Source organism: Symphodus melops, assembly GCF_947650265.1.
Source record: "Symphodus melops genome assembly, chromosome: 9".
Classification (NCBI taxonomy): Eukaryota; Metazoa; Chordata; class Actinopteri; order Labriformes; family Labridae; genus Symphodus; species Symphodus melops.
This window is the reverse complement of record NC_136699.1, coordinates 10,962,820-10,978,863: the sequence shown is the minus strand read 5'-3', so window position 1 is coordinate 10,978,863 and position 16,044 is coordinate 10,962,820. Positions and strand designations below refer to the sequence as shown.

The window sequence follows — 16,044 nt, the reverse complement described above, 5'->3', positions numbered from 1 at the left end:
TTTACAGTATTTATAAAGGATGTGTCAGTGTTGAGTTCTTGTGTTTTTGGCACAACAACATTGTGGAGCAGCCAATCTGTAGTGGAAATGTGTTGTGTTTATTTATGCGCTAGTATGTCATTTTTAGTATTCATGTAAGATGAAGCAAGATTCTTCCATGTTAGGAACTCCTTTATTAAAAAACAAAACAAAAAGAACATGAATGTTTAACAACATCAAACAGAGATAGGTTTGAAAAGTAAAAATGTGATGTATGAACAGTCAGAATATACAAACACATTTCATATTTTACATTTATTTTTTCAGTAAAATCTCTGTCTTATCTCTCTTTACTTCAGATATTTTGCTCCTCTGTTTGTGTTTCAAGACAACCGCTTGGTTCACTGATTAAAGAAAAAAAAGTGTAGCCACAACAGCTACTTCTTTCCTCTTCAGTGACACTTTTGGGCTCGGCACAAATCTCTCTGTTTGCGAGAATTGTTCTTGCTTCATTACTGCCCTGTCATGGCTGTGTCCACACAAAAAGAATCATAACAACAATCATCACAAGAAGTGAGAGGCAGGGATTTTTCTGCTATATAAGTAGTACAAAGTCAAGCTCACACAGTGAGCCTGTTTAACGTACATGCTGGCTCTGTCCCACTCGAACCACATGCTTCACATTTAAAGCTTCAGTGCTAAATCTGAATATTACACTCAGAACAGTCTACAGAAATGTATTCTCCACAATCACTCTTCTAAACATATGTAAAGTATATGCAGCCATGCATATATTAAAAATACTGTTGATAAAACACCTGCTGGTCGATTTTTGAATGATACTTAAATATTAGGTCGCTGAACACACGTTATTACGAATTCTCTTTTTATTTCCATGTAAAGTCCCTTTTAGTCCCAACTCTTTCTAAGTTAATTCACTCAATTACTTAATAACTATGTTGTTGTAATAGCTATATTATTAAAGAAAAGATGAGATAAAAGTCAAATAAAACATATAAAAAAAGCTAGGACATGAGTAAGATTTTAACTGAATGGAAGAAAATTAACAGGAAAACCATTTTTTTCTATATTAGGGGCACGCAGAAAAAACCCTAAATAAGTGATAAATTTGTGTGCAGTTCATCAACTAATGAAACCGGATACATAATTATTTTAAATGATTTTTCCCATTCAGTCACTTGTACTGAGGTTTCAATAAATCAACATTATTCCTGCTTACTTTTTGTCAGTCTGGATCAAAATCTGAGTAACAAGTTTAATAATAATGATTTTTTTTTAAATTAAAAAAAAAAAAAAAAAAAAAACATTAGATGAAGGGTTTCAGAGGAATTTAAAAATAATTTTTAGAAAAATATTCGTTTAGTTTTAGGATTGAAATGTAATAAATACATGAAGAGGTACACACTGTGGTTTGTTTGAGGTGATGAACATCAGAGTTATGTAAGGTAAGAAATGTAGGCCCTGCTGATTCATCAGTACATTATGTAATATAAGCTGACAGATCATCATCTTCAGTATTCCAAATTCTAATTGAAATTCATGCATGCAGATATTTCTAGAAACAATTGTGACAAACATGTTTCATTTAATTTGGCAAACTTATGTTTGAGACTTGTTTTGATTTGACGGAGAATAAAAGAGACTGTCTCTGTTTCTAAACCGGCTGGAACACACCATGTCTTTGGGATTAAATGACATTTTTGGTTACTCCTAGAGTGTATCCATCAGGCGTTAAGTGAGCTGATGACTTATATCGAAACAAAAACATATACTGTACATGCAGTAGTGAGAGCTTTAGAGTGCAGTGTTAAGAGTATGGTCTTAGACCAGCAGGGTGGATGTCGATGCAGATTGTGGAGGTGAGGGGGAGCAGCTGTCAGACGGACTGTGTCCTAACAGCATCTCTTTCTCTCGGGGACGACACGGTCTGCTCATGTGCTGGCTGTGAGAGTGGTAGAGCCTCAGGAACGCCAGGATAGACTGAGTCAGCCACAGTGCGGTCACACACCACAGAGACACCTGAGGAGAAGGTGCAGGAATTTATCAAGCTTACAGACACGTCAATAAACTGAAGAACTATGTGCACATCAAGTTTAAATAATAACTGCTGCTGTGTGTGTGTGTGTGTGTGTGTGTGTGTAAACTCTGTTTAGATTAAAAAAAAAAAAACAGAAATATAATATTCTAACCCTATCCAATGGTTTAAAAAAAAATCTAACTGCTAGTCTCTGAAATGGTCACATGACAGTGATAGTTAACATAGTCTAAGCAGTTGTTTCACACACACACACACACACACACACACACACACACACACACACACACACACACACACACACACACACACACACACACACACACACACACACACAGAGGCTGTTATCCTGAAAGTGGAAAGCCTGGGTTTTAATTTGACCAGTGGCTCTTTTCCCACACGTGATTCTCAACAGAATCACAATGTCAACAAAAGAGCGAAGAAGAACACACTGACTGATGTGACGTATTTTTATCTGAATAAATTTGAGGATATATCTTAATTGTGTCAACTATGCGAGAGTAATTCTTTTAGGTTTTTAATACCTTCATGTGTAACAGATCTCATTACAGCAGCAGAGCTATATTTGATCGAGCGCCAACTGTCTGTTGTCTGAGAGGTTTTGCTTAACATAGCGGTTTGACATTTGATTTAAGGAGATGACCATGCAGCCATTTAATGACCTGTGTGGACAGTGAAAAATGTGGCTGTTCGTGTTCACACACACACAGCTGCTCCTGGAAATATCAGGAGTTTTTCAGGATTTTCTGCAAGTGTGAAAGCCCTAATTGTCCTACCTGTGCCAGATTGAGCTCCATGTAGAATGAGGAGGTGTCCACATCCAGGTAAAGTGGAACAGACTGGGACTCTGCACAGCTGAACACAAACAAACATGTAATGAGAAACCCCACAAACAGAATGACACACCAGTACTTCTGCATACTGGACATGATATTTTAAAATAATACATTTTATTTGAGGGCGCCTTTCAAAAAACCCAAGTACACCTTACATGCAAGGTTTTAAAAAGACTATTATTTATTTATCAAAAAAAATGGAACAAATGCTAACATTTATTTTTGAGTCAGTTTGTTCTAAATTTAATTAGTTCTTTGCTTTTATCTGTCATCGGTCAGTCTATTGTTAAATCTATTAGGAAGCTTAAAGATCAATATCGAATCTAATCGTGACCCAAAGAATTGAAATCCATTTGAATTGTGAGGTTTTGGACAATACCCAGCTCTAACAGAAATATGATAACAGTCAGACAGTGAGTACCTGTAGGGCCGTGTGTTGTCATCGGTCACTGTGTCACACCAGGAAACCAGCCCCAGGGACAGAATAACACTGGCCCCTCCAGATAGGAAGAACATACACACGCTCAGCAGAACAGTCAGGAAGGATGAGAACAGGGTGCTGGGAAGAAACACACATGAAACACATCAGACATCACATACGGCTAAAGATATACATTGGGAATATGTGTAATCTTAGTTAATAGAGCAGCAATGACAAGTCTGTTTATCTATGGTTAACAGACTGTTGGTCAGTTAAAGCAAGGCAATGGAAAACAGTGCCATAAACAACATCAATTGGGCTCCAAAAATGACTAACTCTGTGGTGAAGAAAAGGAAACTGTTCTGTTCAGCCAGAGAATGTGTTTATATGGTTCAATACACAATTACATTTCTTCTAGTATGGACTTATTAGGGCTTTATTTCTGCATGAATCTGGATGTTAATTGATTAGGAGCATTGGCCATATACTTGCAAACACATGCTGTGTGTTACAGTGTATACATACATTTACAGCCTCTAAAATATACTCCACAACCTGCTTTTGAAAATCTCTAAATCATTGCACTACTACTGAAGAAGCACAGCACATCAAAAAAGAGACAGCTTTTACTTCAGCTAAAATGACAACAACAATCTCACTCAGCCATAAATCTGCCTACAATATGGTCGAATCCAAATATACTTAAAATGCAAATAGAAGTTAAATGGCACATTTCAGGTGATATGATCGTCAGCAGCACGACTTCTTCAATCATATTATAGTGCATGATCATAAAGTAGTAGTAAATGATGAAACGATTTTAAAGTCAGAAGTAAATCGTGTCGTAAATTAAAGTAGGCTCCCTCTAAATTGTGACACTTAAATAAATTGAGTAAATACACTCGCATTGCATGTCACCACAGTACATAATATGAAGTCTCTGTAGTTATTCAGACGTGCCAGTGGACTCACTCATCATGTCGTCCGTGCAGATAGAAGAGACATCTCCAGCCTTGCGCTGCACCGTACAGCACTGTGAAAATACCGACAAATGTGGAGAACTGGCAGGCTGCCTGCGGTCCCCACTGTTGTATCACCAAGTGGGAGACGTCTCCCGGCTGCCCCGTCATCTCTGCCTGGGTCTCTGTCTTCCAGTAGCCGGTGGAAAACAGTGCACAGCGGCCTTTGAAAGCGGAGCCGCTGAGAGCCATGGGGACGACCACCAGCAAACCCGCGACCATCGACAGGGCGTGAACCGTACAGTGGGCCAGCAACAGCCGCCGGTCCAGCTCCATGTTAGAAGTCGAACAAAGTCCAACCAGTGAAAGTTTTCATGTAATCAAATAAATAAGTGAGAACAAGGCAGATTATTGCAACGCATGACGGTTTCTGTTTACCGTGTAATGGCCCACCGTGCTACTATGTATTTTAAATGCCTGGGCGGGGACCCGTTACACAGCAGAGAGGGGAGGGGACAGTACAGAGGTCTCACTCCGTCACTAACTTCAAAAACCACACAAATAGGTCATCTGCTTGGTTATCTATTTATTTTTACAGTCTATGGTTTATCTTCTTTGAATGAATTATACTGGATCATAATGATAGCAAAAAGCATTAAAGACACACATTCTCAGTGACAAACTCACAAACATGGTCATGGCCGTGGTCTGATTTTTTTTTAAAACATTATTCAAATTTAGGGGCAAAAAAATTCCATTGTTGAGGACGCCATTGTTGAGGTGTGTTTTTAATATCATTTAATTTTTTGGGACAAAAATAACTACATTTATTTCAAACAGGTCCAGTTTTAATAATAATTTGCTGAAAGCCCTCCATTAAAGTTGAATCTCATTACTAAGAGTAAAAAAAACAGGACGTTTAAGTATTTTTTTTTATCGGAGTGATACAACTTTTATATAAACGATCATTGGTTGCCTGCAAGAAACTTATCCATCAGTGACGTATAGTCACATGTCGTTGTGACGTTGTTTCGCCAACTCTTTAATCAGCTTTAATCAGGCCACAGACTGAATGATTGTCAGTAAGGTTTCTATGAGGAATACTCTGATCAATGACCAGAATCATTTCAGGCATGACGTTTGGGCTAAATTTGTACATTTAATCCTTATTCAAATTCACTGAAAACTTATCTTTAACTGACTTGGTAAAAAATGTGCTTATCTCTTCAGTGCATTTGATAACGTGTCAAAAGCTAACCTCTTAATTTCCCCAGGTTCCAAGGTGGATGCCCTGTGGGCCCTGTCGGTCTGGTTCCCACTTCGCTTTCGTAGTAAACATCACAAAGTTCTTATGGCTATATGGTAATATTTTAACAAGGCTTATAGAGCAGTTGTTGATTTAAAAAAAAAAGGAAATTGAAAGATTTGATGTGCAGGCAATGGTCAGCATGCTTTCCCTACAGCACCAGAATCCTTTTATTGTAATTTTCCTCTTTCAGAAGCACAACGAAATAAAAAAAAATAAAAAAAACATCTCTCGTAAAAAAACTGTGTAAGACAGTAAAAATAGAAGAGGTAGTGCAAATAAATGTGCAAATAACATCAGATCAAGATAAAAATCGTATACAGTATATAAAAAAACAATACAGTCCCCAGTTTCTAAATGATCACTTGATGATTACCTCCTGGTGTCCAGTTGACCAGTGAGGTCCCTATTCATTTGCATTAGCTTACCGCAGTTCTTGGTTAAAATGTTCTTGCCTATTATAATTTCTTCAGTTAAAATAATGTTACATGTGTATAAATGTATACACATATTATACAATCGAGGCTGTTTGCATGACCCTACAAAACAATAAACAAAACCGATTTTAAATACAAAATGCCGAAACCCGGGATCGAACCAGGGACCTTTAGATCTTCAGTCTAACGCTCTCCCAACTGAGCTATTTCGGCGATGAAACAATGTATGGACGAATGCTGATCATATACATCAATTACAGTTATATGTTATAAGACAGCTAAAACATATTATTAAGACAGCTAAAGTGAGTAGACGCTTCAAACTATCGTGTTAACTTTGTGTTTCTGCGTCTCTGGAATGATTTGACGTCCTGACGGTGTGACGTAATCGCCACGCCCACATCAATCGCAGTGGCTGTTGGGAAGAATAGGTCAAGAATCGATGGCTGCGGATTGCACGGATTTACTACCGTGAGAAAATAAACTATCGCGTTGTAGCTCAAACTCATACTCACTGAGATATTGCTCAACCATTTCAGACAACACCCGAGTGATACGCCAGCGGTAACATAGCAACCATTTTGATCATATCTTTCGTTCATTTCCTCTCAGATTCAGTCGACAATCTGGCTAGCTCCCGTTTAGCTGGCTAGCAGCTGCATTGTTTTTGTTTTCGGTTCATTTGGTGGTCATAGAAAAAAGTAGTCCGTGAAGAACCCCGGCCGAGGCAGGGGTCTGGACTGCACGAGATATGTTTTTCTGTCCATCTCGGGAAGATGGATGAAAGGTCCAGCAGCAGCAGCCACCACAGGCTCTTCATAGTCCTGCTCATGGTGTTGCTCTTCGGCGTCATTACGATCCAGTATGTGTGCCCGAGCGGGTCTGAGTGCCAGATGCTTCACCAGTTGGTGTCCTGGTTTAAGGACGGGAGTGCAACTGGTTCCCGAGGCAGGGGCAATCCGATGCAAGTAGGGGTCCAAAAGGATCCGTACATTGCAGAAGACGGCGCCCTGGTCCGCTTTGTTCCTCGCTTCAACTTCACCAAAGCGGACTTAAACCGGGATGTAGACTTTAACATCAAAGGAGACGACGTGATAGTCTTTCTGCACATCCAGAAAACTGGCGGCACAACGTTTGGTCGACACCTGGTGCGTAATATCCAACTGGAAAGGCCCTGCGAGTGTCACGCAGGTCAGAAGAAATGCACCTGTTTCCGTCCCGGTAAAAAGGAAACCTGGCTTTTCTCCCGTTTTTCCACCGGCTGGAGCTGCGGGCTCCATGCGGACTGGACTGAGTTGACCAGCTGCGTCCCTTCACGCATGGACTCCAGAGAGGTCCCCGAAAACATACCCAGGTTGGTAAAAGACCAGGTTTCGAAGATTTCTTTAGGGTCACATTTCATACCATGTAGTTAGTGTGATATAAAATGTGCAGGTTGTAAATTTTTTAAATAGACTAGTTCATTTCAGTGACACCACACGCATTTTTTAGGTGTCTAAATACAAAACTAATGTCCTCCTTTTCTCTCCAGTAGGAACTATTATTATATAACCATCTTAAGAGATCCAGTATCACGGTACCTGAGTGAGTGGCGTCATGTTCAACGCGGTGCTACCTGGAAGGCTTCCTTACATGTGTGCGATGGACGTTCCCCAACCCTGTCTGAGCTGCCAAGCTGCTACTCGGGTGACGACTGGTCAGGGTGCTCCCTGCAGGAGTTCATGGACTGCCCTTACAACCTGGCCAACAATCGGCAGACCCGCATGCTGGCTGATCTCAGTCTAGTTGGTTGCTATAATGTCTCTGCCATGAATGAGGAAGAGCGGTGGGCAGTGCTTCTTGAGAGCGCCAAACGCAACCTGCTTGGCATGGCCTTCTTTGGCCTGACTGAGTACCAGCGTAAGACCCAGTATTTGTTTGAGCGTACCTTTCACCTTGAGTTCATCACACCTTTTACGCAGGTCAATGGCACACGTGCATCCAGTGTTGACGTTCCTGCTGAGACTGACCACAGAATCCTCAAACTGAACCGATGGGATGTGGAGCTGTACGAGTATGCCCGTGACCTTTTCCTGCAGCGTTTCCAGTTGGCCAGGCAACAGGAGCGCAGGCAGGCCAGGGAGAGGCGGCAGCAGGAGAGGAGGCGTCTCCGTGGAAGGCTCACAACAAAGCAAGGGAGGCAGATGAAGCCCACTGAACCCCCCTGTCAGCCTGACACCCGACACTCTGTAGAGTCTGAAGCAAGGCAGACGGGAACGGCTCGGGGAGACAGTGAGGAATCTGAAGTTCTTCTCCCGGCCTGGTGGGATCTGGATGAGAACAGCACCCTGGAGGATTACATGGACAATGTGGAACAGTGGTAATGACAGGAATGAGCAATCAGGTGTCTTAAAGCTTAGTGTGCCAAGTTCTGCCTTGTTTTTTTTTAATCAATCCACACAATTTTTAGTAGATACATTTTACTTTGTTTTATTTTTTCTTACCATTAATTAATGACACATTTATTTATTGATGCTGATTGTATTTCTTTGTCATAACAGACATACAAAATGGACACATTTCCCTGACAGAAAGATAGGCTGGTGTAGGTAGTGCAGTCCTTTAACTTAAAGTGATCACTTAAGGCCATCCAGATTATTATGCTGGTTTTTAAACCTCTGAAATCTTGTGATACAGCTTCTACTGAGGCAATGTTCATTTTTCATTTAAAATTTAAAAAAAACAAAAAACCAATGTTGTTCTTGGATCTAAATTAGTATGCTACTGTTTGTGATTTACAATCTATGTTTGCCAAATTGTTGTCTTGTCTGACACATGTACATTTTAAAATGTAAATGTGAATTTAAGTGTCTTAATTCACAGAGAAGGAGAATGAAACCTTCATAGTTACCTCAATGTGTTAACTGCTAATGTTGTAAAAGTACTAAATGTGTTTAAAGTCTTGATTTTATATAAAACACTTTTACATTCACCTAATGATTATTGTGTTTTTTTCCACACTGATGTGTCTCTAGTTTTTTTTCTTTTCCGTTTGATCTTTTGCACAGGCTTCTGTGTTGCACCTGCAGATCCCTGGAAAACCAGCAGGCAGCGCTAAAGTTTTAGCAATGAAGGCCAACCATTCAGAGTGGATATGGATACTGTTTAGTTTGTTTGGATTTATTTTTTCGTAGAGTGAATCTCAGAGATCTATTGTTCAGCATTACGGGGAAAAGAAAATGATCCAAACTTCACCGGGATGACTGTTTTGTTAAAAAAAAAGAAGAAGGTGGGATTGCTTATTTATCAGCAAAGTTGCATTGACAGACAGTCAGTGATGAGCTCAGAGCTTGTGCCATTTAACACAGATATATGAGCCTACCGTTGTAAAGAAAACATGGAGGCTGTTTAGGAAAAACACTCACAAATTGTATATTCAAGACAATCTCTCAATACTTATTTAATATGATTCTCAGGGCTTACTGTGGAAAAACAATAAGACAACCTTGAAAAGCGAGTTAAGGACATCAGGTAGAAAGCCTAAATAACGCTCCTCCTTTTTTTGTCCTCATACTCTACTGACATATTTCTGCTGTTACCCAATTTTAGTTTGTGGTACTAATAGACTTCCCTTATATATTTACATGTATTTAATTCAATATAAAAGGCAATAGAGACCTAGACTTTTTGACACATTTTGTTTGTCTAAGCACACATTCAGTGACATCATCTGGATTCAGACCCACCAGTTGAGAACCACTGTCTCCAGCTGTTTTCAGAAAAGTTGATTCATAGATAGATTTAGTCTTTAATTACATTATTAAAGTAACTTAATGTAATGTGTTGGGCTCTAACTGAATTTCTAGGTCAGTACAGTATTTTTCTGATCATGTTGATACTGTAGATATTATGCACACCTACCTTTACCCTGCGTAATAATCTGGTCATAATGCGTAACACGTACCAAGAGCATACCTTTATCCGCCGTGTGTGTGTGTGTGTGTGTGTGTGTGTGTGTGTGTGTGTGTGTGTGTGTGTGTGTGTGTGTGTGTGTGTGTGTGTGTGTGTGTGTGTGTGTGTGTGTGTGTGTGTGTGTGTGTGTGTGACCAAGTGTACAGGCTGTGAATGCCTGCAACGTCGTCGTGACTTTGATTTCCCTGGATGCTAATGATGTTACCTGATAACCAAAGACAAACCCACACTACTCTCTCTCCCAACTCCTCCCTCGCCACTTTGCCCTCCCTCAATTTTTTTTTTGCAAATGTGTTATTCTGCTGTGCTCAGTCTGTGCTGCAGCCGAGCAGATTTAGTTGCGGTTGCCTGTCCAACCCCGCTTCTTTCCCTTACCCGCGGCGCAAACACTATTATATTTTACCCGATCGATGATTCATGAACACGCTTTTTTTTCGATGTATTTAACTTCCTATCAAAATACGGCTTTTCTCGAAATGCGTCTTGGCAAATAACCATTTTGAACGCAGACACTGGAGTCTTGATGAGATTGGACTGTAAACAGGTGAGGCTGAGCACGTTTTACGCAGTTCAGTTTGCAGCAATATTAATTTTGACCAGTTATAGTTATAGCCTACATTTAATACATAATGAAGCAATTTAAAAATATGTTTCCCACTCCTGTTGTGTTGAGGCTCAACGCTGCCATTGTTGTTTAATACAAGTATAGTTGGGTATAGTATAGTATAGTTACACTTAGGAACAACAGTAATAACATGGGTATATTTCAATTTGATATGTATTATTAAGATCTGTTGTTGGTAAATGTTATGTTCCCTGTGTATACAATACTAATTAGCTACAGTCACGTTCAAGTCTGGAATCTGCACACAAGGGTTTGGTTGAATGCAATACGCAGGATATTATTGGCTGTCAGTCTGGTGACAGCGTTTCAAGATTGAGTTTTTTTTTTGTTGTCATGCCGAAAAGTGTACAGCAAAACTAGAATACACTCAAATGCATTTATGAAATAACTGTCAGACTTTGTATGGTCACTATAATAATGTCTTTGCCTTCATACATCAATGCATGCAGGGTTTTGCAGCCACTCTGTGCATTCATTCAGTACAGGCAGGTTGAGCGTTGTTCTTTTTTACCCTCAGGGGTCAGACACTCAAGCCATCATGGCAGACTGTTATCACTTGTTGCCTACATGTAGTGTACGCACATCCAGTGGGTGTAATGCCATAATCTTGGCCTATTTAGCAACCCAGCCAAGTTAAGACAAGTTCACACTCCCTCCAGGCTGTGGACTTAGCACCAGTCTAGCTAGTTCTTCTTTACTTAATATAAACACTGATAAACTGACACACGCACACACACACACACGCACTCACACACGCACACACACACACACACACACACACACACACACACACACACACACACACACACAAGCATACTGTCACATTTCCCACACAACCTGTTTCAATTTACCCTCCCACACACACACACACACACACACACACACCAAACTCTATCTTTTATGAGGCAAATGAAGGCTTTCAGTAACAATTTAGCAGCGATAACAAATCAAAATAGTCATACTGAAATAACATTATAGATTTGAGCATAGGCAAGGCAAGTTTATTTATATGGCTCATTTCAACAACAAGGCAGTTCAAAGTGCTAATCGCACAAAATACTGTTTGTCCACATTGTTAACTTTTATATTCTCACAAGGATTATGGTGAAGTAAAATGAAAGCTGCAGGTTGTACACTTTATTCAGACTTGCCTCCATATTACAGCTTTGAACTAAACTTTGTTATTTCATTCTTTCCCACTGTGTCATATAGGCCTGTTTTATGTTTGTTTGAATGGGAATTGTGGTGCTTTAATGAGATGAAAGGATTACTGATACTTAACCTAATTACTTTGCTCCATCCCTGCATGCTGCTGACTTCACTCTCATTGTGATTTATGGATCACCCATCTTTTTAATCAATATCCTGTTCATTGAGGTTATACTTTTTTTTGGAAACTCCAGACAAAAATAAATAAAGTCACAGATAACTCAAAGATTGTGAACAGATCTTTTCCAGAGATTTGTTTTCCCAAAGCAAACTGTTAATTTGAGTTTCATTTCAGTCTTTTATGGTCAACAGCACGTAGCTTTTTTCGTTTGGGATTTCTCTGTAGACTTCCTGTTTTAGACATTATCAGCAACATGATTATCATGAAACATACACGTTGTGCTCTTTTTACACAAGAGTAATTCATGTTAACCAATAGAGCAAGCATTCAACACAGATAATCTCTTTCAGAGCTTTAAGTTTAATTACATTGTATCTGTCTATTATTAAGTAACTGATATTATTCTTTCTCTATCCTCGGGACACAAAACATTTGCTGATATCCCAAAATATATACTGTATAATTGAGTAATTAAATTTGTATCATAAAATAGTGCAACTAGGAGACTATTGAGCCAAAGTTTTTTTTTGATTGAACTAGGAAATTCTATAACATGGGGCTGGCTTATCCACAAAGCTAGTCAACACATGGCTAAAGAATGGTAGAGACAGGAAGTCATGTACTGTTAGTGATGTCAGGGATGCATCTGCTCTCTTCCTTTAAGTTGTTGCTGGATTGTTCTGGCTGTTTAGGATTGTAGGTTTTGCGGAAATGTTTGGAGGCAAATAAAGCTTGGTTGATTTATACAGTTGGATAATCTGAAATTTCTTACGCTTGTTTTTACTGAGCGTCAACCATTGGTAATTTTCTGTCAATGAAATTTTTTGAATCTTGAATGCTCTCAAAAGTTGCCTATTCCAGCTTTTATCTTGATCCTTTCACAATTAGATCACTGAGAGCGAGAGTAAATGTAATTTCATCTTGTTTCAGCTTTTTGAGTCTGACTAAATCTTATATCTTAGTAGCACTTCCACTGCAACTTCCCCCACCTCTCCACATTCTCTTTTTTTCATCCTTCAACTTATTTCTGCACCCCAGTTTCATCTGCCTTGTCAAGTACTTTACAAAGTGGTTGTTTATTTAGTTTGGCTTCAACTTTTATCAACATTTCAACTGTTTCAGACATTTGAAGTGTACATTTTCATCAGTGAGTAAACATTTTCTCAGAATTTGTAGTTAACTTGCTATTAAAGCTTACACCATTAAAAATTCCCATTCATTGCAACATTTACATCTTGCTCATAATCCATCAGATGTGTTTAAATTGCAACACTTTTTTACATTTAAAACCAAGAAAAATTGTCATCATGCATTGCCCAAAAATAAAAATGGCAGGATAGTAGAAAACAAGCAAAGGGAAATATCTGACAGCAGAAACCAAGAATAAAGGGCTTTTATATAGTGTCAGCCTCGTTTCTCTAGACTGCCTGACTGACACTCTATAGTCGTATTAGTATACAGCGATCCGGTGTGAGCAGAAAAGGTGTGCAGCTTCCTGTCGAGGTGGCACCCAATAGACAGGTCACAATGCAGGCGTCAGAGCTCTGATGAAGGTTACACAGCTGGGAGCCGTTTGGTGCAGGGACGCAGTGCGCAGGTTAGCCCAGATCCTCTTTATTCTCCTCCCATCCTGTTCCACCTACACATTGACCCCCACCTGCTGACTGCTGAAGCCCCTCTCTTCTCTACAGACACCTGGGGAACAGACAACAACATAATGACTGGTATAACTGGGGCACTCTATATTTATACACCATGCCGCATCCCAGCAAATGACTATTTGTACTGCACTCAGGTGGGACAAATTCAGTAGGCCAAGATTATTTGAGGACAAAACATTAATCAGATGTTTGTGTTGGGGCTTAAAGTATTTGTCAATTGTATTTATGAGTTAGCTGGCAGCAATAATTCTATAACTGTTTTATATTGCAGCTCACAAAATTGGACGATTTGCTGTTTCTTTGACATACAATATTTTTTTGTTTTGGTATTTTATTTGAATGTAGATGATGCCTTTTAAGTGTTCTGCAGGCATTATTCCAAAAATATAATTCAAGAAATTGATCTGCAGTCTAATTAATAACAGTACAAACAGTCTACACTATGCAGAGTTAGTCACATAACCTTATGTTAAGCAAAAAAAAGGTTAAGCTAATTTTCATGCTTCATAATGTTTGCTTTGTTTCTAAGAGCTTTAACCCCTTTAGTGTCGTGAGGAACAACACTAAGATCATTGTTGTGTGGCTTGCAACTGCAGTTTTCTACAGCATGTTGCATCTCTTGTGGACCAAGGTCAATCAGTGTTTGGCTGAAAGAAAACCAAACGTCTTGTTGGGAAGTACTATTTTATTCTCTGCTGTAAGTTATGCTTGTGTAGCTTCTGGCATCCTTATTTTTTAGCTGTTTCTGAAATGTTGAAATTTTTCTGTGCCCATTGGCTTTAGTTATACAATGTTATGGCCTCTTGAGAGCAGCGGCGAACTTCAGGTTTCCAGTGTTGCCAGCAGCTAAAGATAATTGACGTCTGCCTCAGACTTCCTTATCCGTACTTTGCCATCGTTCAGTTCAACTGACAACTTCAGAAGCGAGAAGGAAGTTATTGTTGACTCTTGACTTGTAGCTATTCGTTAATATGACAATGCTATTGGGACTATGGACGAAAGACTGAACACTTCTTATACTCAAATCAAGTCCTGCATCTTGAAGCAGGATCTATCAATAGGTATTATAAACTAGAATCAATCAGTGTTGCTTCCTAAGTGAACAGTTTGATTTCACAGTGTGATTGACTTGGAACTACATTGTGTTGTTTTAAGTGTTCCCTTTATTTTTTGAGCAGTGTATTTAGTCTGTTGTTTTACTCGCACATAGCTTTATATATATAAATATATATTTATTTCAGGAACTGTACAATAGTTGTTCATTACTGTATATATTTCTCTTTACATCTTTGGTCCGATCACGGTCCACTTATACTTCCACTCTTTGATATATTTAACTTTGTAATTTTGTAATTTGCATTTTGTATTTAAATTTTGACACTTTACTTTTCATTAACACTTTATTGTCTTTGTGTATTTTTTGTATACCTGCACTGTCGTTCATTTGCTTCTCTGTGTGCCTTTGAATTGGCTCCCAGGGACGAATAAAGTTTTTTAAAATTGAATACCATGCAAGCCGTGGTGCATTATGAAGAGCAATGTATGTCAGTCCATTTCAGTCAAATAACTGTTGGGTAGATTGGCACACCTTCACAATGACACGTTTATGTCATTTAACCCTAAAAATGATCCTTGTTCTGTTATTTCCTGAGTCCTCATCAGGTCAACATTTTCAAATAGGCTGTGACCAAACATTGCAAAACGAAAGAAATTCCCATTGGTTCAGCTATACTTTGTGTTGATTCTGTGTCTGGCCTCACTGTCCTGGTAGAGGGATCCCTCCTATGTTTCTCTCAAAGATGTTTTCTGTTAAAGGATGAATATTATAGCTGCTAATATTTAGAATGATAACATTTTGTTAATATTTTGCCAAAATGTTAAAGCTGCACAGGTACTTCTTCACTGAGCTGCTGGAACGACTGAATTCTGATACTTTGTTTTATGTGGTAGACAATCATGGAGTCAAGATTTTTACTCTCAGTTGAAGTGTTTACACACTTGTATAACTAATCAGTGTAATTATTCTAGATACTCAAATTATCCTATTTTGTCTGAGTGTCAGAGACTCCTTGATCATGGCTTGCTCTTGTTGTTCTGTCTTTTCAGGAACATACTGTTACAAACACGTCACATTTGACGAATTTAAGCATATGCTTTACAATAAGGCATGATTCCTCTATTTGTAACTCATCCGTTGTCCGTCAATATCTGTGCATTACCTGATAGAGGCCAAAGGGAACACTATCAAGAAAAGTCTTGTCTAAACAAACATTGGGGAGGGTTTAACTGATTGAGAGCAGAGACACAGCAGTACATAATAGCTAGTGAAAGGTCATTACTGTGTATATTCAAAGGTACATACAAAGTGCAGTGTGAACTAGAATGGCTTTGGATCAGAGCCAGTATTGCTGCGTAGCTTTCCAAGAATGGCTGTAATGGCAACTGTGCACCATTTGGTGTCT

General features: G+C 39.0%; 3 protein-coding genes across 5 annotated transcripts in view; 2 read left to right on the top strand and 1 right to left on the bottom strand.

Annotated features, from left to right (window-relative positions):
• Positions 1–77: 77 nt before the first annotated feature.
• LOC306829232 (transmembrane protein 179) lies at positions 78–4,785 on the bottom strand. Its single transcript, XM_079352178.1, has 4 exons — positions 4,286–4,785; positions 3,314–3,451; positions 2,833–2,911; positions 78–2,019 (listed from the first exon to the last, which is right to left on the bottom strand). Exons 1-4 carry the CDS (start codon positions 4,606–4,608, stop codon positions 1,822–1,824), a joined length of 738 nt encoding a protein of 245 aa, XP_079208304.1. The 5' UTR covers positions 4,609–4,785; the 3' UTR covers positions 78–1,821.
• Positions 4,786–6,326: 1,541 nt separating this feature from the next.
• Positions 6,327–8,986, top strand: hs6st2 (heparan sulfate 6-O-sulfotransferase 2). Of its 2 annotated transcripts, none has more exons than XM_079351700.1 (2): positions 6,327–7,369; positions 7,550–8,986. In XM_079351700.1, exons 1-2 carry the CDS (start codon positions 6,792–6,794, stop codon positions 8,376–8,378), a joined length of 1,407 nt encoding a protein of 468 aa, XP_079207826.1. In that variant the 5' UTR covers positions 6,327–6,791; the 3' UTR covers positions 8,379–8,986. The 2 variants fall into 2 exon arrangements, with proteins under 2 accessions (XP_079207826.1, XP_079207825.1); XM_079351699.1 differs by having other exon boundaries at positions 7,547–8,986.
• Positions 8,987–10,149: 1,163 nt separating this feature from the next.
• mbnl3 (muscleblind-like splicing regulator 3) overlaps positions 10,150–16,044 on the top strand; it is a 28,855-nt gene continuing 22,960 nt past the window's right edge. For both annotated transcript variants that reach the window (XM_079352378.1, XM_079352380.1), the window contains exon 1: positions 10,150–10,510. The gene's annotated coding sequence lies outside the window, so the exon portion shown is untranslated. The remainder of the gene's footprint in view (positions 10,511–16,044) is intronic.

What these genes read in the sequence shown, in the direction of transcription:
- LOC306829232 (XM_079352178.1), bottom strand. Translation starts at nt 4,608, where the DNA reads ATGGAGCTGGACCGGCGGCTGTTGCTGGCCCACTGTACGGTTCACGCC. An exon ending in CTGCACGGACGACATGATGA is followed by an intron (nt 3,452 to 4,285) that starts GTGAGTCCACTG and finishes GTTTCTTCCCAG; the next exon opens with CACCCTGTTCTCATCCTTCC. An exon ending in GACAACACACGGCCCTACAG is followed by an intron (nt 2,912 to 3,313) that starts GTACTCACTGTC and finishes GTTTGTGTTCAG; the next exon opens with CTGTGCAGAGTCCCAGTCTG.
- hs6st2 (XM_079351699.1), top strand. Translation starts at nt 6,792, where the DNA reads ATGGATGAAAGGTCCAGCAGCAGCAGCCACCACAGGCTCTTCATAGTC. An exon ending in GTCCCCGAAAACATACCCAG is followed by an intron (nt 7,370 to 7,546) that starts GTTGGTAAAAGA and finishes TTTTCTCTCCAG; the next exon opens with TAGGAACTATTATTATATAA.